This window comes from Anolis sagrei, chromosome 5 (assembly GCF_037176765.1).
Source record: "Anolis sagrei isolate rAnoSag1 chromosome 5, rAnoSag1.mat, whole genome shotgun sequence".
Classification (NCBI taxonomy): domain Eukaryota; kingdom Metazoa; phylum Chordata; class Lepidosauria; order Squamata; family Dactyloidae; genus Anolis; species Anolis sagrei.
The window spans coordinates 195,682,660-195,706,282 of NC_090025.1; the positions used below are offsets into that span (position 1 = coordinate 195,682,660).

Here is a 23,623-nt window from a genome sequence, read left to right on the forward strand (position 1 = left end):
GCCATCCAGTCCACCCACTTCCATCCAAGCCATCCCAACAGATGGGCATCCAGTGTCTGCTCAAAGATTGCCAAACCGGCATCCCAACAGAAGGACATCCAGCCTCTGTTCAAAGACCTCCAGAAAGGTAGGTCACACCAGGTTCCAAAGCAATAAATAGTCCAACAGAGGTCGAAGGGACACCCAAAGGCCATCCAGTCCTCCTACTCCTTCCATCAAAGCCCTCCCAAGAGATGGCCATCAAGCTTCTACTTAAGGACGGCCAAACTGGATTCCCAGGCAGGCTAGTAAAGTTGGAAGGAAATCCCCAAAGGCCATCCAGTCTACCCGCTTCTTCCATCCAAGCCCTTCCTAGAGATGGACCCTCAGCCTCTGCTCAAAGACCTCCAGAAGGAGGTCACACCAGGTTCCAAGGCAATGTATATTCCAATAGAGGTTGAAGGAACACCCAAAGGCTATCAATTTCACCCACTTCCATCCAAGCCACCCCAACAGATGGCCATCCAGCATCTGCTCAAAAACTGCCAAACCAGCATCCCAACAGATGGACATCCAGCCTCTGCTCAGTGACCTCCAGAGAAGGAGGCCACACCAGGTTCCAAGGCAATAAATATTCCAACAGAGGACGAAGAGACCTCCGAAGGTGATCCAGCCCACCCACTACTTCCATCCAAGCCCTTTCTAGAGATGGACTCCCAACTTCTGCTTACAAACCTCCAGAGAAAGAGACCACGCCTGGTTCCAAGGCAATGTATATTCCAGTAGAGTTAGAAGGGACCCTCAAAGGCCATACAATCCACCTACTCCTTCCATCAAAGCCCTCCCAAGAGATGGCCATCAAGCTTCTACTTAAGGACGGCCAAACTGGATTCCCAGATAGGCTAGTAGAGTTGGAAAGGAATCCCCAAAGGCCATCCAGTCCACCCTACTTCTTCTATCCAAGCCATCCCAACAGATGGACATCCAGCCTTTGCTCAATAGACCTCCAGGGAAGGAGGCCACACCAGGTTCCAAGGCAATAAATATTCCAACAGAGTTTGAAGGGACACCCAAAGGCCATCCAGTCCTACTTCTTCCATTCAAGCCCTCCCAAGAGATGGACATCCTGCCTCTGCTTACAAATGTCCAGAGAAGACCACACCAGACTCCCAAGCAATGTATATTTCAATAGAGTTGGAAGGGACCCCCAAAGATCATTCCACCCATTCCATCCAAGCCCTCCCAAGAGATGGACATCCAGTCTCTGCTCAAATACCTCCAGAGAAGACCACCACACCAGGGTCCAAGGCAATGTATATTCCAGTAGAAGTCGAAGGGACACCCAAAGACCATCCATTCCACCCACTTCTTCCATCCAAGCCTTTGTATTGTCTTATGGTATCGAATGTTTGGAAACTACCCTAGGGCAGTAGAGTTAGAAGGGACCCCCAAAGGCCATCCAGTCCACCTACGCCTTCCATCAAAGCCCTCTCAAGAGATGGCCATCAAGCCTCTACTTAAAGACGGCCAAACTGGATTCTCAGGTAGGCTATATTCTAGTAGAGTTGGAAGGGAATCCCCAAAGGCCATTCAGTCCACCCTACTTCTTCTATCCTAGCAGGTTATAAATAATCGTATAATCATAATCATTACCATTATTATTATTATTATTATTATTATTACTATTACTATTGCCATGTGTATAGCCATGAAAGGAAGAGGAAGTGGGCTTGTTTCCTGCTGCCCTGGAGACTAGGACTCAATGGAGCCACGGGTTCAAATGACAGGAAAGGAGCATTAGGAAGAACTTCCTGACTGTAAGGAGAGCTGTTCAACAGTGGAACTCTCTGCCTCGGTGTGTGGTGGAAGCTTTGAAACAGAGGCTGTGTGGCCATCTGTCGGGGGTGTTTGATTGTGCTTTTCCTGCATGGCAGAATGGAGTTGGATTACGTGGCCCACGTGGTTATTTCCAACTCTTGCTATTCTATGGCTCTATGTTTCGTGCCCGGGGTCCTTACGGGGCAACATATGTGGGCTGATCAGCAGGTGCTCCATGGGCAACGTGGGCAACGGCTCAATGGCTCCGGGTGGAATTGGCGGCGGTGGCAGTGGCGGCATGGCTCCGGCGGGTTCGGTGAAGTTGGGCCCGCCGGTCTCGGCTACGGCAAAGGGGTCCGGCAGAGGAGGGACCACGGCCGGGGCCTCAGGGGGTGGCAGGTGGGCGAAGGACCCGTTTCCACAGCTCTGGGAGAAGAGGGCCTCCTGCTTCAACCACGGATACGGTGGCAACGGCTCCACGCTGTGGGACGGATCTGGGACAGAAAGGAGAAAAAGCACATCAGGAAAAAAATTCAAAACTTTTGGAAACTTCTGAGACTTCTGAATCCTTTCGTTAATGGTTTGAAAGCATTATTTCCTGTTTCATTGGGTGGTCTTAACTTTGAAAGTAGTTGTTTTACTCCAGAAGCGGGGGAAAGCAAGAAGAAATTACTTCCTGCTCTGGTTTAAAACTGGCTTCTCTGGTTTGAGCCGAGGCCAGGAAATGCCTTCCTTCTCTGGTTTAAAACTGGCTTCTCTGGCTTGAGCCGAGGTCAGGAAATTCCTTCCCTCTCTGGTTTAAAATTGGCTTCTCTGGCTTGATCCAAAGCCAGAAAATTCCTTCCTTCTCTGGTTTAAAACTAGATTCTCTAGCTTTTAAACTGGCTTCTCTGGCTTGAGCCGAGGCCAGGAAATTCCTCCCTTCTCTGGTTTATAACTAGATTCTCTGGCTTTTAAACTGGCTTCTCTGGCTTGAGCCGAGGTCAGGAAATTCCTTCCTTCTCTGGTTTAAAACTGGCTTCTCTGGCTTGAGCCGAGGCCAGGGACCAGAAGTGGGGAAAAGCAAACGAAGGAAATTTCTTCCTGCTCTGGTTTAAAACTGGCTTCTCTGGCTTTAAAATTGGCTTCTCTGGCTTGAGCCAAGGCCAGGAAATTCCTTCTCTGGTTTAAAACTGGCTTCTCTGGCTTGAGCTGAGGTCAGGAAATTCCTCCCTTCTCTGGTTTAAAACTAGCTTTTCTGGCTTGAGCCGAGGCCAGGGACCAGAAACGGAGAAAAGCAAATGGAGGAAATTCCTTCCTGCTCTGGTTTAAACCTGGCTTCTCTGGCTTTAAAATTGGCTTCTCTGGCTTGAGCCGAGGCCAGGCAATTCCTTCCTTCTCTGGTTTAAAATTGGCTTCCCTGGCTTGAACCGAGGTCAGGAAATTCCTTGCTTCTCTGGTTTAAAACTAGTTTCTCTGGCTTGAGCCGAGGCCAGGGACCAAAAGCGGAGAAAAGCAAACGGAAAAAATTTCTTCCTGCTCTGGTTTAAAACTGGCTTCTCTGGCTTTAAAATTGGCTTCTCTGGCTTGAGCCAAGGCCAGGAAATTCCTTCTCTGGTTTAAAACTGGCTTCTCTGGCTTGAGCTGAGGTCAGGAAATTCCTCCCTTCTCTGGTTTAAAACTAGCTTTTCTGGCTTGAGCCGAGGCCAGGGACCAGAAACGGAGAAAAGCAAATGGAGGAAATTCCTTCCTGCTCTGGTTTAAACCTGGCTTCTCTGGCTTTAAAATTGGCTTCTCTGGCTTGATCCGAGGCCAGGAAATTCCTTCTTTCTCTGGTTTAAAACTGGCTTCTCTGGCTTGATCCGAGGCCAGGAAATTCCTTCCTTCTCTGGTTTAAAACTGGCTTCTCTGGCTTGAGCCTAGGCCAGGGACCAAAAGCGGGGAAAAGCAAACGGAGGAAATTTCTTCCTGCTCTGGTTTAAAGCTGGCTTCTCTGGCTTTAAAACTGGCTTCTCTGGCTTGATCCGAGGTCAGGAAATTCCTTCTTTCTCTGGTTTAAAACTGGCTTCTCTGGCTTGAGCTGAGGTCAGGAAATTCCTCCCTTCTCTGGTTTAAAACTAGCTTTTCTGGCTTGAGCCGAGGCCAGGGACCAGAAACGGAGAAAAGCAAATGGAGGAAATTCCTTCCTGCTCTGGTTTAAACCTGGCTTCTCTGGCTTTAAAATTGGCTTCTCTGGCTTGAGCCGAGGCCAGGCAATTCCTTCCTTCTCTGGTTTAAAATTGGCTTCCCTGGCTTGAACCGAGGTCAGGAAATTCCTTGCTTCTCTGGTTTAAAACTAGTTTCTCTGGCTTGAGCCGAGGCCAGGGACCAAAAGCGGAGAAAAGCAAACAGAAAAAATTTCTTCCTGCTCTGGTTTAAAACTGGCTTCTCTGGCTTTAAAATTGGCTTCTTTGCCTTGAGCCAAGGCCAGGAAATTCCTTCCTTCTCTGGTTTAAAACTGGCTTCTCTGGCTTTAAAATTGGCTTCTTTGGCTTGAGCCAAGGCCAGGAAATTCCTTCCTTCTCTGGTTTAAAACTGGCTTCTCTGGCTTTAAAATTGGCTTCTTTGGCTTGAGCCAAGGCCAGGAAATTCCTTCCTGCTCTGGTTTAAAACTGGCTTCTCTGGCTTTAAAATTGGCTTCTTTGGCTTGAGCCAAGGCCAGGAAATTCCTTCCTTCTCTGGTTTAAAACTGGCTTCTCTGGCTTGAGACGAAGCCAGGGACCAGAAGTGGGGAAAAGCAAACCGAGGAAATTCCTTCCTGCTCTGGTTTAAAACTGGCTTCTCTGGCTGTAAAATTGGCTTCTCTGGCTTGAGCCAAGGCCAGGGACCAGAAGCGGGGGAAAGCTGAATCATTTCCAACTTCCTGAGTCGTAACAAAAATGGCGGAAAAAGCTTTGGAAGGGAAAAGGGACTTCCTGTTTTTAAAAAAGCTTCGATATCGCTTCAAAAAGGTAATTTTTAATGAAATTATTACGAGCTACGAGTTATTCAAGCGACTCTAACCATGCCTAGTATGCACGTATGTATGTGTATACATACATAGATAGATGTAAGTAAAACTTTATGTCTATCCCTCCCTATCTCCCATGGGGAGCTGCAAGGAGAGGCGAGTAATACATTTATTATTATTATTATTATTATTATTATTATTATTATTACCATTATCAAAACATACCTGCAATACTCAGCTTCGGCATTATTTTGGGCAGCTGCAAAAGAAGACACCTGTGTTAGCGTCGGATAGATGCAATGTCACCTGGCAGAGACATTGGGTGCATCTACATTGGAGGATGAATGCAGTTTGACCCCACTTCATCTGCCACGGATCAATAACATGGACTTCTGGGAGTTGTAGTCCCACCAGGTCTTGAGCCTCCTCTGCCAAAGAGTGCTGGGGCCTCACTAAACTACAACTCCCAGGACATAAACCCGTGGGGCTGCTTCTCACCACTTCCTCATCTTCACAGTAGGCTTGGTCGTCTCCAATATAGGAGTCTGAAAAAGAAAAAGAAAGATAGAGATAGATCGATTGATTGATCGATTGATCGATTGATTGATTGATTGATTGATAGAATTGTGGTGTCCAGAGAGAGCCCAGTGAGTTTATTGTTTCTGATGGCACCGCTAACACTCCGGTCGTGCCATCCTGCACAAATCCCATTCCATCAGGCAGGAAGACACCATCCAAGCCCTCCCAACAGATGGCCATCTAGCCTTTGTTATGATAATCGTAATGAGTTGGAAGCAACCCCAAAGCCTATCTAGTCTAGCCCTTCTGTCAGGTAGGAAGACACAATCAAATGACTCCCAACAGATGGCCATCCAGCCCCTGTTATGACTGGAAGGGACCCCTAAAGACCATCCAGTCCAGCTCTTCTGTTAGGCAGGAAGGCACAACCAAAGCACTCCCGACAGATGGCCATCCAGCCTTTGTTATAATAATCGTAATGAGTTGAAAGCAACGCCAAAGGCTATCAAGTCTAGCCCTTCTGACAGTAGGAAGACACAATCAAATGACTCCCAATAGATGGCCATCCAGCCTGTGTTGTGATTGGAAGGGACCCCTGAAGGCCATCCAGTCCAACCCTTCTGTTAGGCAAGAGGACATGATCCAAGCCCTCCCAACAGATGGCCATCCAGCCTTTGTTATGATAATCGTAATGAATTGGAAGCAACCCCAAAGGCTATCTAGTCTAGTCCTTCTGTCAATAGGAAGACACAATCAAATGACTCCCAACAGATGGCCATCCAGCCTGTGTTATGATTGGAAGGGACCCCTAAAGACCATCCAGTCCAGCCCTTCTGTCAGTAGGAAGACACAATCAAATGACTCCCAACAGATGGCCATCCAGCCTCTGTTATGATTGGAAGGGACCCCTAAAGACCATCCAGTCCAGCCCTTCTGTCAGTAGGAAGACACAATCAAATGACTCCCAACAGATGGCCATCCAGCCTCTGTTATGATTGGAAGGGACCCCTAAAGACCATCCAGTCCAGCCCTTCTGTCAGTAGGAAGACACAATCAAATGACTCCCAACAGATGGCCATCCAGCCTGTGTTATGATTGGAAGGGACCCCTGAAGGCCATCCAGTCCAGCCTTTCTGTCAGTAGGAAGACACAATGAAATGACTCCCAACAGATGGCCATCAAATCTCTGTTATGATTGGAAGGGATCCCTAAAGGCCATCTAGTCCAGCCATTCTGTTAGGCAAGAAGACAACATCCAAGCCCTCCCAACAGATGACCATCCAGCCTTTCTTATGATAATCATGAGTTCAAAGGGGCCACAAGGGCCATCTAGTCCAGCCCTTCTGTTAGACAAGAAGACACCATCCAAGCCCTCCTGACAGATGGCCATCCAGCCTTTGTTATAATAATCATAATTAGTTCAAAGGCGCATATATTATGTTATAATATTATATATAATTACAATATATTACGATATAAATTATATTATATTATTAAATGATTGTTATTGTATCTTAATTATAGTATATTATACAGTTATATTATAATATTATATATAATTATAATATATAAAATATAAATTATATTATATTATTAAATGTTGTTACATTGTGTAATTATATTGTGTTGGAAGGGACCCCCAAAGGCCATCTATTTGTAACAACCAGAAAGACACCATCCAAGCACACCCTACAGATGGCCATCCAGACTTTGTTTTGATAATCATAATGGGTCGAGAGCTTCACCCAACCTTGCAGAGTCCTTTTCTCTGCAAGGGAGGAGCACACAATCGAATCCCTCCCGACAGAGGGCCAGCCTGCCTCAAACCCAGGCTTTGCATGTTACATAAGACGGTGCAAACCTTGCAGAGTCCTTTTCTCTGCAAGGGAGGAGCACACAATCGAATCCCTCCCGACAGATGGCCAGCCTGCCTCAAACCCAGGCGTAAGGCGGTGCAAATGTCGGGGGAGCGGTCCTTACCTCCGTTGGACGGCTGGGTGGGGGCCTCGCAGACCTCGTAGATCTTGTAGGGCTGCAAGGGGGTGTCCTTGGTGCCGTCGTAGATGAGGCCGAACTCGCGGCTCTTGTTCAGGGCGCAGCGCAGGTTGGCCTTCCACTTGGCCGGGTCCGGCTCGTCCAGCCCTTCGTTGAACTTCCCCGTCTCCTTGGCCCACGCCTGGCAAACACAAACACCATGCAAAACTCGCATTTAAGGCAGGCAAGCCCGAAAAGGGGGGAAAAATTTTGCTATATATACAATCTGGGGAGTTGTAGTTTTAAAAGGCCTCCAGCAAACTACAACTCCCAGGACCCCATAGCCATGGCAGTTCAAGTGGGAGGGCCAAAACTGCATGAATTCTGAAAGTTTATACTGGGAAGACCCCACATAAATATAAATGCAAATGCAAATACAAATACAAATAATACAAATATAAATATAAATGTAAATGTAAATGCAAATGCAAATGTAAATATAAATACAAAATATATAAATATAAATGCAAATGGAAGTATAAATATAAATATAAATATAAATGCAAATATAAATATAAATATAAATGCAAATATAAATGCAAATATAAATATAAATGCAAATATAAATATAAATGCAAATGCAAATTCAAATGCAAATATAAATGCAAATGCAAATATAAATATAAATATAAATATAAATGCAAATATAAATATAAATGCAAATGCAAATATTAATCAAATATAAATATGAATATAAATATAAATATAAATGCAAATACAAATGCAAATATAAATGCAAATGCAGATATAAATGCAAATGCAAATTCAAATGCAAATATAAATGCAAATGCAAATATAAATATAAATATAAATGCAAATATAAATATAAATGCAAATGCAAATATTAATCAAATATAAATATGAATATAAATATAAATATAAATGCAAATACAAATGCAAATATAAATGCAAATGCAGATATAAATGCAAATGCAAATTCAAATGCAAATATAAATGCAAATGCAAATATAAATATAAATATAAATATAAATATAAATGCAAATATAAATATAAATGCAAATGCAAATATTAATCAAATATAAATATGAATATAAATATAAATATAAATGCAAATACAAATGCAAATATAAATGCAAATACAAATGCAAATATATATATGATGTTGGAAGAGAGCCCCAAAGGCCATCTAGTCCAACCACCTTCTGATAAGCAGGAAGGCACAATACAAGCCTTCCCAACAGATGGACATCCAGCCTCTGCTTGAAAACCTCCAGAGAAGGAAACCAGGTGGTCTATATCCACAAAACACACACACACACACACAGAAAAAGCAGCCCACATTGTGCTTGTATCATATGGACACAGAGTTGGAAGAGACTCCTAAAGGCCATCCGAACCAACCCCAAGTGCCATGCAGAAAGACACCATCCAAGCCCTACTGATAGATGGCCATCCAGCCTCTATTATGATAATTTTAATGAATTTGAAGGGACCCCCAAAGGGCATCCAGACCAACCTCAGAAAAACACAATCCAAGCCCTCCTGACAGATGGCCATCTAGCCTCTGTTTTGAGAATCATTATGAGTTGGAAGGGACGCCTAAAGGCCATCCAGACCAACCTCAGGAGGACAGAATCCAAGCCCTCCCGATAGATGGCCATCCAGCCTCTGTTTTGAGAATCCTAATGAGTTGGAGGGGACCCCCAAAGGCCATCTAGACCCACCTCAGGAAGACACTATCCAAGCCCTCCTGACAGATGGCCATCCAGCCTCTGTTTTGAGAATCATAATGAGTTGGAAGGGACCCTAAAGGCCATCCAGACCAACCTCAGGAGGACACAATCCAAGCCCTCCTGACAAATGGCCATCCAGCCTCTGTTTTGAGAATCATAATGAGTTGGAAGGGACCCTAAAGGCCATCCAGACCAACCTCAGGAAGACACAATCCAAGCCCTCCCAACAGATGGCTATCCACCCTCCGTTTTGATAATCGTAATGAGTTGGAAGGGATCCCTAAAGGACATCCAGACCAACCTCAAGACACGATCCAAGCCGTCCTGATAGATGGCCATCCAGCCTCCGTTTTGAGAATCATAATGAGCTGGAGGGGATCCCTAAAGGCCATTCAGACTAACCTCAGGAAGACACAATCCAAGCCCTCTCGACAGATGGCCACCCAGCTTCTATTATGATAATTTAAATTTGAAGCGACCCCCAAAGACCATCTAGACCAACCTCAGGAAGACACAATCCAAGCTCTCCTGACAGATGGCCATCCAGCCTCCGTTATGAGAATCATGAGTTGGAAAGGACCCCTAAAGGCCATCCAGACCAACCCTAGGAAGACACCATCCAAGCCCTCCCGACACGTGGCCATCCAGCCTCCATTATGAGAATCATTATGAGTTGGAAGGGATCCTAAAGGACATCCAGACCAACCTCAGGAAAACACAATTCAACCCCTCCCGACAGATAGCTATCCATCCTCCGTTTTGATAATCGTAATGAGTTGGAAGGGACCCCCAAAGGCCATCCAGTCCCTACAAATGTGACACATCAGAGTCCAGCATGAGATGAATGCCTCGTTTTAGCACCAACTGACCCCAGAAAGGTAGGACTAGACGGCCCATGCGGTCTCTTCCAACTCATCTATAAGGCTGGACGACACAATGCAAGCCCTCCCGACAGATGGCCACTCAGCCTTGGCTAAAGTGCAAAGGTAAGGGCGGCGTCCTTGCCTTGAAGATGGTGTTCTCGTCGTCCTGGGCGGGGATGTGTCGCGTGGCGTGGCGCCAGGGGATGCAGAAGCGCTTCCGCTCGGTGTCCACCCAGTGCAAGCCCGGGAACTGACCGCTGTCCACTTGGGCCACCAGCCAGGGCTTCAGGCGGATGCGGCGCGGGTGGGAGCTCATGGCAACGCTTCCAATGCCACCTGCAAGGAGAGGAAGTGGAGAGGGTCAGCAAGGTCCACCTGTGTCCCTTTGGAAGGAGAAACGCAATGCAAGGCCACTCCTGGAATGCCAGACCTTCCCCTGGTCAGCGCTATTCCTTCCTGACGCTTCATCCACTTGCACGATGCAACAGACACATTTTCTGTTCCTGGTTTGCAAGGCTTGTTTCCTGTTTCGTTGTGCGCTCCTGACTTTGAAAGCACTGATTCGACTCCAGAAACCGTTTGTTTTCGTGCCGGAAACTCTGCCGAATGGGTTGAGACTCAATGACGAGATACTCATTGCAAAACTAAACCAGGACGTTTATGCAAAAGCAAAGTTTTGTGGAGTTTAATCAACTTTCCCCATGTTTTTTTTTAATGATAGAGCCAATTAGGAAATGGCACTGATAACCCAGGAACAAAGACAGGGCAAAAGACAGTTGCTGTTGTTATTATTGATTATTGATTATTGATACCCAGACTGAAAAGCGGGTTACGTTTAAAAGCATGGCAAACGCAATTGGAAAACCTACAGGTATATGAACATTAAAGCAGACTTAAATATCAATTTAATTCATTAATAAATAATTAAATTGATATTTAATATCAAATTAATATTTAATATCAAATTAATATTTAATTTAAATTGATATTTAATATCAGATTAATGAATTAATGATATTCATTCATTAATTTGATGTTAAATTATTTATTAATTAATTTGATATTTAATTATTCATTAATTCGTTAATTAATTTGATATTTAAATTAACGAATTAATGAATAATTAAATATCGAATTAATTAACAAATAATTAAATATGAAATTAATGAATTAATTAATAATTAAATATCAAATAAATTAATGATTTAATGGATAATTACACATCAAATAAATAAATGATTTAATGGATAATTAAATATCAAATTAATAAATAAATAATTAAATATCAAATTAATGAATTAATTAATAATTAAATATCAAATAAATTAATGAATTAATGCATAATTAAACATCAAATTAATTAATGAATTAATGGATAAATAAATATCAAATTAATGAATAATCATTATTTTTTGTCGTGTCAGGAGTGACTTGAGAAACTGCAAATCGCTTCTGGTGTTTAATAAATAATTGTTTAATAAATAATTAAATATCAAAAATAATAAATAAATAAATATCAAATTAATGAAGTAATGTATAATTAAATATCAAATAAATTAATGAATTAATGGATAATTAAACATCAAATTGATTAATGAATTAATGGATAATTAAATATCAAATTAATGGATAATTAAATATCAAATTAATGAATTAATAATTAAATATCAAATTAATTAATAAATAATCAAATATCATATTAATTAAAGAATTAATTAATAATGAATTAAACGGTTCTGGCCCAACATATCTATCCGAACGTATCTCGGCCTATCAGCCCACCAGGACCCTAAGATCTTCGGGAGAGGCCCTTCTCTCCATCCCGCCTGCTTCACAGGTGCGGCTGGCGGGAACGAGAGACAGGGCCTTTTCTGTGGTGGCCCCGCGGCTTTGGAATGCCCTCCCTATAGAGATAAGATCAGCCTCCTCGCTGATGGTATTTCGAAAACAACTCAAGACATGGTTGTTTGAGCAAGCATTCGGCTAATCCGATGCGATGAAGTCTCTGATCAAGGACTGGCAATCACAGACAACGAAATTGGATTATGATTTTAATTTAAGAGATGCATTGGTCTGTATTGGTGGCCCAATACTGTGTATTGTATATGTATGTGTTTTATATTTTTAATTGGAATATTGTTGTTTTTAAATGTTGTAAACCGCAATGAGTCGCCGTTTTAGGCTGAGATATTAGCGGTATACAAGTGTACTAAATAAATAAATAAATAAATAAATAAAATAAATAATGGATAATTAAACCTCAAATAATGATTTAATGGATAATTAAATATCAAATTTATTAATAAATAATTAAATATCAAATTAATGAATTAATTAATAATTAAACATCAACTAAATTAATGAATTAATTAATAATTAAACATCAGATCAATGAACTAATAATTAAATATCAAATTAACTAATTAATTAATAATTAAACATCAAATTAATTAACAAATAATTAAATATTAAATAAATAAATAAATATCAAATTAATTAATGAATAATTAAATATCAAATTAAATAATTAATAATTAAATATTAATTCAGTTAATTTAATATAAATTACGATATAACAACCTCTATGCCAATACCCTCACTGATTGACTTTGCAAACTTCATGGCTACTCAATGCTCACTGCAATGTTTACACTAGCTTCGAACAGACAAGGGTTCTTTCTCCCACTCTGGACATCATTCCACGGAGGGTGCCTCCAGGCAACAAGTCAGGCTACCTCTATGCAGATAATAATAATAATAATAATAATAATAAAACTTTATTTATATACCGCTCTATCTCCCTGAGGGCTCAGAGCGGTTCCCAGGTAAAAATCACAGAACATACAAAGTAAAAACAACATAACCATAAGATTAACAAAACAAAATATGCATAAAAATTGTCGACATAACATACGTATATTAAAAGATACCCTCACTGATTGACTTTGCAAACTTCATGCTATTCAATGCTATTCAAGCTTGCTCATTGCAACGTTCACACTAGCTTCCCACAGACAAAGGTTTTTTCTCCTAACCATGGATATCATTCCACAGAGGGCGCCTTCAGGCAACAACAGCCAGGCTACCTCTATGCAGATACCCTGACTGATTTGATTTGATTTGATTTGATTTTGATTGGATTTGCAAACTTCATGGCTACTCAGTGCTATTCAAGCTTGCTCATTGCAATGTTTACAATAACTTCAAACAGACAAAAGGTTCTTTTTCCCACTCTGGACATCATTCCACAGAGGGCGCCTCCAGGCAACAATAGTCAGGCTACTTCAATGCAGATACCCTCACTGATTGACTTTGCAAATTTCATGGCTACTCAATGCTATTCAAGCTTGGTCTTTGCAACTTTCACACTAGCTTCGAACAAACAAAGGTTCTTTTTCCCATCCTGGACACCATTCTACAGAGGGCGCCTCCAAGCAACAAGAGCCAGGTGACCTCTATGCAGATACCCTCACTGATTGGCTTTGCAAACTTCATGGCTACTCAATGCTAGTCAAGCTTTCTCTTTGCAATTTTCACAGTAGCTTCGAACAGACAAAAGTTTCTTTCTCTCACTGTGGACATCATTCCACGGAGGGTGCCTCCAGGCAACAACAGCCAGGCTAGCTCTATGCAAACACCCTCACTGATTGGCTTTGCAAACTTCATGGCTACTCGGTGCTATACAAGCTTGCTCATTGAAATGTTCATACTAGCTTCCAAGAGACAAAGGTTCTTTCCCCCAACCATTCACATAATTCCATGGAGGGCGCCTCCAGGCAACAAGAGCCAGGCTACCTCCCTGCGAATACCCTCCCTGATTGGCTTTGCAAAGTTCATGGCTACTCAATGCTATTCAAGCTTGCTCCACAGATACTTATACACCCCACTTGCCACATTTCGAACAATCCTCTGAAGATGCCATTACCCACAGATGCAGGCAAAAGGTCAGGAGAGAATGCTGCTGGAACATGGTCAGACAGCCAGAAAAAAAAAATCACAGCAACCCATTCACGGTTAAAATCCATAAAAAGACGTATTAAGTGCTAAAAAACCACCGCACCCCCTGACTCGAGAGTTCCTCTTCTGCATGACGTGGCAAGCTAGGCATCCCACACCAGAAGCCCTGCAGAGGTGACGGCAATCTCCCCGGATTACTCAAAAAGCCTCCGATTCTGGTTCCGCAAGTGCAGCTGGAGACGGAAAAATACGGCGGGGACGTCCCTGGCATCACAAACACATCGAGAAGGGTTGAGAAGCCATTTGCTGGACGTGTTTCCTATCTCCCAAGGTCCCAAAATGCCTTAAAGGGGACCCAATTTGGCCTGAACCCGAAAAAGCTAAGCCGGGTTGGCCTTGGTTGAGATTTGGATGGGAGACCGTCAGTCAATAACCAGGGCTTGAGGCTGTATTTATCTTCAAGGAAGGAGCTCACAAAAACATCTCTTTGAAAATCCTATTTATGAAAGTCACCCGATCCTAGCTGATCCTGGAAAAGCTAAGCCGGGTCGGCCTTGGCCGGGATTTGGATGGGAGACCGCTAATGAATAACCAGTGCTTGAGGCTGTATTTATCTTAAAGGAAATCACAAAAACTCCTCTAAGGATTCCTTGTGAAAATCCTATTCTCTAAAGGCATCAGATCCCAGCTGATCCTGAAAAAGCTAAGCCGGGTCAGGCCTGGTTGGGACTTGGATGGGAGACCGTCAATAGATATCTGCTGCTTGAGGCTGTATTTATCATAAAGGAACTCACAAAAGCACCTCTAAGGATTGACTGTGAAAATCCGATTCCTGAAAGGCCCCAAATCCCAAATCCTGAAAAAGTTAAGCTGGGTTGGCCCTGGTTGGGATTTGGATGGGAGACCGCCTATAAATAGCCGTTGCCTGAGGTTGTATTTATCTTAAAGGAAGGAACTCAAAAAAGCATATCTAAGGATTCTCTGTGAAAATCCTGTTCTCTAAAGGCATCCCAGCTGATCTTGAAAAAGCTAAGCCGGGTTGGCCCTGGTCACGATTTGGATGGGAGACCATCAATAAATATCTGCTACTTGAGGCTGTATTTATCATAATGGAACTCACAAAAACTCCTCTAAGGATTCCCTGTGAAAATCCTATTTCCTAAAGAGGCCAGAGCCCAGCTGATCCTGAAAAAGCTAAACTGGGTCAGCCCTGGTTGGGACTTGGATGGGAGACTGTCCATGACTGAATCCTGGGCTTGTACTTATCTTAAAGGAACTCACAAAACCACCTCTAAGGATTCCCTATGAAAATCCTATTCTTTAAAGGCACTTGATTCTAGCTGATCTTCCAAGCTAAGCTGGCTCGGCCCTGGTTGGGACCTGGGTGGGAGACCGCCAATAAATAACCTTGAGGTTGTATTTATAATAAAGGAACTCACAAATGTAACTCTAAGGATTGACTGTGAAAATCCGATTCCTGAAAGGCCCCAAACCCCAAATCATGAAAAAGCTAAGCCAGGTCAGCCCTGGTTGGGACTTGGATGGGAGACTGTCAATAAATATCTGCTGCTTGAGGCAGTATTTATCATAAAGAAACTCACAAAAACTCCTCTAAGGATTCCCTGTGAAAATCCTATTCCCAAAAGATGCCAGATCCTAGATTGTGAAAAAGCTAAGCCGGGTTGGCCCTGGTCACGATTTGGATGGGAGACTATAAATAAATATCTGCTGCTTGAGGCTGTATTTATCATAAAGGAACTCACAAAAACTCCTCTAAGGATTCCCTGTGAAAATCCTATTCCCTAAAGAGGTCAGATACCAGCTGATCCTAAAAAAGCTAAGCCGGGTCGGCCCTGGTCGAGACGTGGATGGGAGACCGTCAATAAATATCTGCTGCTTGAGGCAGTATTTATCATAAAGAAACTCACAAAAACTCCTCTAAGGATTCCCTGTGAAAATCCTATTCCCAAAAGATGCCAGATCCTAGATTGTGAAAAAGCTAAGCCGGGTTGGCCCTGGTCACGATTTGGATGGGAGACTATAAATAAATATCTGCTGCTTGAGGCTGTATTTATCATAAAGGAACTCACAAAAACTCCTCTAAGGATTCCCTGTGAAAATCCTATTCCCTAAAGAGGTCAGATACCAGCTGATCCTAAAAAAGCTAAGCCGGGTCGGCCCTGGTCGAGACGTGGATGGGAGACCGTCAATAAATATCTGCTGCTTGAGGCTGTATTTATCATAAAGGAACTCACAAAACCTCCTCTAAGGATTCCCTGTGGAAATCCAATTGTCTAAAGATACCAGATTCCAGCTGATCCTGAAAAGCTAAGCTGGGTCACTTCTGGTTGGGATTTGGATGGGAGACCGTCAATAAATATCTGCTGCTCGAGGCTGTATTTATCATAAAGGAACTCACAAAAACTCCTCTAAGGATTCCCTGTGAAAATCCTATTCCCAAAAGATGCCAGATCCCAGATTGTGAAAAAGCTAAGCCGGGTTGGCCCTGGTTGAGATTTGGATGGGAGACTGCCAATAAATACTATATTTCAGAGGAAGAAATTGGTAAAACTAGGAGTCTTCCTTGCTTTTACAAAAATAATGGAAGAATGGATAGTACAAGTGGAAATGGACAAGATACCTTCAGATCATACTCGACATTCAAGGAAGATTGTTGTGATGGAGAATGTGATAATATTCAGGCCCCATCTACGTTGCCATATAAAATCCAGATTATCTGCTTTGAGCTGGATTATATGGCAGTGCAGATCCAGCCCTAGACACAAACATAGTCTAAAGTATGATAAATACTTAATTTGAAATATATAGATATAGGTAACAGGAAATGGGACATAAGGAACCGAAAGTTTGGCAAGTTTGTTTGGCTGGTTTGCTTTCTTTTCTCCTTGGAGACGTTGTGACTCATTGGTGTCCGAATGGGGAAAACAGGGAAGGAAGAAAACCCAAGGACCTTGCACACAGGTCCACAAAACACACACACACAGAGGAAAAAGCAGTCCACATTGTGCTTTTCTCATATGAATGAGGACCCACCGCAGCAGGGGGTTCCACGGTTCCTGAGCCCTTGGATTGGATGAACACATGGGGACTGTGGCTCCAGAAGCAGTAACAGCAGAAATTTTCCTTTCCTGAGCCATAGATCCCTGCTGGCTCACCCGGAATGCTCTTACAGCGTTCCGGGAAGGCTGAAACTGCGTTCCTCTCAACTGCGGATACGGAGACCCATTGGGCTCCCATATCCACGGGTCAACGGATCAGCTCCAAACCAGTGACATCTTTTTCCTAGACTAATTTTAAGACTAACCGCTATCTTACTTTTTTGCATTATGGACCCCTGCACTCCAGGAAAAAATGGAACTGCGTTCCTCTGAACCGCGGATATGGAGACCCATTGGGCCCCCCGTATCCACGGGTCAACGGATCAGCTCCAAACCGGTGCCATCTTTTTCCTAGACTAATTTTAAGATTAACCACAATCTTACTTTTTGCATTATGGACCCCTGCACTACAGGAAAAAACGGAACTGCGTTCCTCTGAACCGCGGATATGGAGACCCATTGGGCTCCCGTATCCGCAGGTCAACAGATCAGCTCCAAACCAGTGCCATCTTTTTCCTAGACTAATTTTAAGACTAACCGCTATCTTACTTTTTGCATTATGGACCCCTGCAGCCCGGGAAAAAATGTTTTTATTCCAAAGACCTCATGTGGTGGCCAGCTGACTTCAAATCCATTGTGTCCCTTTACGGTCTCAAATGCTTACAAATATAAACTTTTCCTTTCCTGAGCTGTAGATCCCTGCTGACTCACCTAGGACGCTCTTACAGTGTCCTGGGAAGGCCGAAACTGTGTTCCTCTGAACCGCGGATACGAGGACCCATTGGGCTCCCGTATCCGCGGGTCAACAGATCAGCTCCAAACCGGTGCCCATCTTTTTCCTAAACTAATTTTAAGACTAACCGCTATCTTACTTTTTTGCATTATGGACCCCTGCACCCCAGGAAAAAACATTTTTGTTTCAAAGACCTTATGAGGTGGCCAGCTGACTTCAAATCCATTCTGTCCCTTTACTGTCTCAAATGCTTACAAATATAAAATTTTCCTTTCCCGAGGCGCAGATACCTGCTGGCTCACCTGGGATCCTCTTACAGCGTCCCGGGGAGGCCGAAACTGCATTCTTCTGAACCGCGGATACGGAGACCCATTGGGCTCCCGTATCCGCGGGTCAACGGATCAGCTCCAAACCAGTGCCATCTTTTTCCTAGACTAATTTTAAGACTAACCGCTATCTTACTTTTTGCATTATGGATCCCTGAAACCCAGGAAAAAACATTTTTGTTTCAAAGACCTTATGAGGTGGCCAGCTGACTTCAAATCCATTCTGTCCCTTTACTGTCTCAAATGCTTACAAATATAAAATTTTCCTTTCCCGAGGCGCAGATACCTGCTGGCTCATCTGGGATCCTCTTACAGCGTCCCGGGGAGGCCGAAACTGCATTCTTCTGAACCGCGGATACGGAGACCCATTGGGCTCCCGTATCCGCGGGTCAACGGATCAGCTCCAAACTGGTGCCATCTTTTTCCTAGACTAACTTTTTGCATTATGGACCTCTGCACCCCAGGAAAAAATGTTTCTGTTTGAAGCTGACTTCAAATCCATGGCTCCATGCTGCAACGATGTTCAGGCCTCCATTCCATGTGCATTCAGAAGCCTGCAAACCCCAGGGAGCCCGCTGTGGTCATCCCTTGGGACCCCCAGACCCCTGGGAAGCCGTTTTGCCCTTATGGAATTGGATTTGTAGGGATTTGAGGGCGGCGGATGGCATGAGCTCAGGAGTTCTGGGCCTTGGTGGGCTGTACCAATCCGGTGTCCACTCTAAGTCCAGCATCATGGACATAGAGAATCCTAGAGTTGGAAGGGACACCTAAAGGCCATCCAGTCCAACCTCTGGAAGGCACCATCCAAGCCCTCCCAAAAGAAGGCCATCCAGCCTCTGTTATGATAATCGTAATGAGTTGAAAAGGACCCCTAAAGGCCATCCTGACCAACCTCAAGAAGACACCATCCAAACCCTTCTGATAGATGTCCATCCAGCTTCCGTTATGAGAATCATGAATTGGAAGGGACCCCTCAAGGCCATCCAGACCAACCCCAGGAAGACACCATCCAAGCTCTCCCAACAGAAGGCTATCCAGCCTTCATTATCAGACTCATAATGAGTTTGAAGGGAACCCTCAAGGCCATCCAGACCATCCTCAGGAAGATACAATCCAAGCCATTCTCAGAGATAACCGTCCAACCTCTGTTATGATCATCGTAATGAGTTGAAAGGGACCCCTAAAGGCCATCCTGACCAACCCCAGGAAGACACAATTCAAGCCTTCCCAACAGAAGGCCACCCAGCCTCCATTATCAGATTCATATTGAGTTGGAAGGGAACCCTAAAGGCCATGCAGACCAACCCCAGGAAGACAAAATCCAAACCCTCCTGATAAATGCCCATCCAGCTTCCGTTATGAGAATCACGAGTTGGAAGGGACCCCTAAAGGTCATCCAGACCAACCTCAGGAAGACACCATCCAAGCTCTCCCAACAGAAGGCCACCCAGCCTCCATTATCATAGTGAATTTGAAGGGAACCCTAAAGGCCATCCAGACCAACCTCAAGAAGACACCATCCAAACCCTCCCAACAGAAGGCCATCCAGCCTTCATTATCAGACTCATAATGAGTTTGAAGGGAACCCTAAAGGCCATCCAGACCATCCTCAGGAAGATACAATCCAAGCCCTCCCAACAGCCATCCAGCCTCCGCTAAGAGAATCGTAATGAGCTAGAAGGGACCCCTCAAGGTCATCCAGTCCAACCCCAGGAAGACACCATCCAAGCTCTCCCAACAGAAGGCCATAAAGCCTCCATTATCATACTCATAATGTTTGAAGGGAACCCTAAAAGCCATCCAGACCATCCTCAGGAAGACACAATCCAAGCCTTTCTGACATATAGCAATCCAACCTCTGTTATGATCATCGTAAAGAGTGTGAAGTGCCCCCTCAAGGCCATCCAGTCCAGCCCCTTTCTACCAGACTAAACCAAACCCTGTTGCTTTGCAATAAATAGATAACACACTCCACCAACAATGTAAGTAATGCTGGTTTGCATTGAGACATGCGCTAGGAATGCAAAGGGATAATTTCTCAATACAAACCCCCTTTAGAAACATAAACACACTGTCTTCCTAACTCCAGAGCTTTACCTTTATGGCAGCCCTACGGCCTTGCTTCTTCCCAAACTGGTTCAGCCAGCGTTACTTACATACAGATATATCCCCAAAATACCTGCCTTTTAAAAGGAAATATGGCTTGTGCTGCCCTATTGAGTGCATGAAACTGCTACGGATGGATCAATAAACCGTGATACTTAAGGGAAAAATAAGAGGTTTCATAAAAGACTGGGATCCAAGCAATGATTGGAGGCTGAAAGTGTATATAGGTGTGTGTGTGTGTGTGAATAATTGAGTCCACATGGGGAGAAAGGTGACATATAAATAAAGTAAATAATAATAACAATAAATGAATATATACATATATATATACAGAGAGAGATGAATAGATTATTCATACATGCATGAATAATGGATATACTGTGTGTGTGAGATATGTGTGTGTGTGTGTGTATACACACTTCATCTGACATTTTCATTGATCCCAGCTGGATCAATGCAAGATCGGTTGAGCAAAAGGATCAATCCTGTGACCGGGGCCATTGTCTTCTTGCTAAGCCCCCTTTCTATGGGTTTCAGGTTAAAACACCATAAAAGAAAGAAAAGAAAGGGTCAGAAAAGATAAAGGAAGAGTGAATACAGGATACTAGGAAAGACCTTGCTCAAGAGAAGTGACTCTTTGCAATGAGGAGAGGTGGGTAAGAAATAACATCATCATGATTATTATTGGCCCGAGGTTGGACTAGATGGCCTTTGGGTGCCCCTTCCCATTCCACAGATCAATGACTGCATGGAGCACCCATCTCTCAGAAGTTCAACATGGTCAAATTAGCCTTAATTTTACATTATTATTATTATTATTATTATTGGCCTGAGGCTGGACTAGATGGCCTTTAGGTGCCCCTTGCCACTCCACAGATCAATGATTGCATGGAGCACCCATCGCTCAGAAGTTCAACATGCTCAAATTAACCTTAATTATATATTATTATTATTATTATTATTATTATTGGTCTGAGGCTGGACTAGATGGCCTTTGGGCGCCCCTTCCCATTCCACAGATCAATGCTTGCATGGAGCACTCGTTGCTCAGAAGTTCAACATGCTCAAATTAGCCTTAATTATATAATTATTGACCTGAGGCTGGACTAGATGGCCTTTGGGTGCCCCTTCCCATTCCACAGATCAATGCTTGCATGGAGCACTCATAGCTCAGAAGTTCAACATGCTCAAATTAGCCTTAATTATATAATTATTGACCTGAGGCTGGACTAGATGGCCTTTGGGTGCCCCTTCCCATTCCACAGATCAATGCTTGCATGGAGCACTCGTTGCTCAGAAGTTCAACATGCTCAAATTAGCCTTAATTTTATATTATTATTATTATTATTATTATTATTATTATTATTATTGGCCTGAGGCTGGACTAGATGGCCCTTTGGGTGCCCCTTCCCATTCCACAGATCAATGATTGCATGGAGCACCCATCACTCAGAAATTCAACATGCTCAAGCTAATCTTACTCTGGACTGTGCTCTGACCTACAAGAAGCACTGCCTGAACATCAAACAAAAAGTGGGTGCTAGAAACTATATCATACGAAAGCTGACTGGCACAACCTGGGGATCACAACCAGACACAATGAAGACATCTGCCCTTGCACTATGCTATTCTGCTGCTGAGTATGCATGCCCAGTGTGGAACACATCTCACCACACTAAAACAGTGGATGTGGCTCTTAATGAGACATGCTGCATCATCACAGGGTGTCTGCGCCCTACACCACTGGAGAAATTATACTGTCTAGCCAGTATTGCACCACCTGACAGCCATTAGGAAGTAGCAACTAATAGTGAAAGGACCAAGGCAGTGACATCTCTGGCCCATCCTCTGTTTGAGTATCAGCCAGCATGCCAATGCCTTAAATCAAGAAATAGTTTTCTAAGATCTACAGGAGACACTTGCTGGAACACCCCAGCAAGCGAGAGTCCAAAAGTGGCAGGCTCAAACCCAGAACCTCAACCAATGGCTTAGTCCAGATGAGAGGCTGGACTCACAGGGCACACAGAAGACTGGGAGACTTCAAAGGCACTGAAAAGGCTGTGTTCAGGCACCACAAGATGCAGAGCCAACCTCAAGAAATGGGGCTACAAAGTGGAGTCCACGACATGCCATAAATAACCACAGACCACCTATTACAATGCAAACTGAGCTCTGCCACATGCACAATGGAGGACCTCCTTATGGCAACACCAGAGGTACTCCAAGTGGCCATGGTTTGGAGCCTGAGAATAACTCAACACCTGGGCCAGCTGCAGAAATTAATGAGCCAGTAGATAGACGGAATGCTATTAGTCAAAAGAGGAAAGCAGACCAGTCACTTAGGCGTTCTGCCAGGCTCAAAGAAAGAATGATAAGGGATTCGAGGCTAAAACAAAACCCGTTTCTGACAGCTTGGGACATAGTGTAATGAGGAGATAAAAGTGCCAAGTATAGGATCTGTAGCCAAACGAAGCATTGTTTGGAATCAAGTCAAGACGTCTTTGCTGTTCCTTGGAAGCCTTGCTTTGGATAAATTTGTGTGTTAAGTGCCTTTGATTCATGTTTCTAGTTCTGAAGTTTTACTATAGAGGTTTCTGCCGTTGTTTTTCATGAACTTTGATGGACTAATTTCCTAGATTATTTGTTCTGGCTTATCCTTCTACATAATTGGATTTAACTATACTTTTAAAGTGTTTTTACTGCTACTTGTTGGAGTGTTCCCTGAATTGTTACCAGAGAATTCCCATGGTTTGGAGCCTAAGAATACCTCGGCACCTGGGTCAGCTGCAGAAATTAATGAGCCAGAAGAAAGACGGGATGTTATTAGTCAAAATAGGAAAGTAGACCAGTTTCTTAGGCGTTCTGCCAGGCTCAAAGAAAGAATGATAAGGGATTCAAGGCTAAAACGAAACCCATTTCTGGCCGCTCGGGACATAGCGTAATGAGGAGATAAAAAGTCCCAAGTACAGGATCTGTAGTCAGATGAAGCATCGTTTGGAATCAAGTTAAGACATCTTTGCTGTATCTTGGACTCCTTGCTTTGGATAAATTTGTGTGTTAAGTCCCTTTGATTCATGTTTCCAGTTCTTGAGTTTTACTATAGAAGTTTCTGCCGTTGTTTTTCATGAACTTTGATGGACTAATTTCCTAGATTATTTGTTCTGGCTTATCCTTCTACATAATTGGATTTAACTATACTTTTAAAGTGTTCTTACTGCTACTTGTTGGAGTGTTCCTTGAATTGCTACCAGAGAATTCCCATGGTTTGGAGCCTGGGAATACCTCAACACCTGGGCCAGCTGCAGAAATTAATGAGCCAGTAGAAAGATGGGATGTTATTAGTCAAAATAGGAAAGCAGACCAGTCGCTTAGGTGTTCTACCAGTCTCAAGCAAAGAATGATAAGGGATTCAAGGCTAAAACAAAACCCGTTTCTGGCCGCTCGGGACATAGCGTAATGAGGAGATAAAAGTCCCAAGTAAAGGATCTGTAGTCAGATGAAGCATCG

General features: G+C 43.5%; 1 protein-coding gene across 3 annotated transcripts in view; it reads right to left on the reverse strand.

Moving 5' to 3' along the window:
- The window catches only part of IRF5 (interferon regulatory factor 5), a 51,438-nt gene that overhangs the window by 8,300 nt on the left and 19,515 nt on the right, over positions 1-23,623 (reverse strand). Inside the window, exons 1-6 of one of the 3 annotated variants that reach the window (XM_067469373.1) lie at positions 10,306-10,420; positions 10,018-10,211; positions 7,265-7,460; positions 5,264-5,310; positions 4,991-5,024; positions 1,998-2,291 (exon numbers count right to left, since the gene is read on the reverse strand). In XM_067469373.1, the coding sequence (XP_067325474.1) occupies positions 1,998-2,291; positions 4,991-5,024; positions 5,264-5,310; positions 7,265-7,460; positions 10,018-10,191 (745 nt within the window). In that variant the 5' untranslated portion in view covers positions 10,192-10,211; positions 10,306-10,420. The other 2 variants (XM_060776362.2, XM_067469372.1) reach the window with 2 other exon arrangements.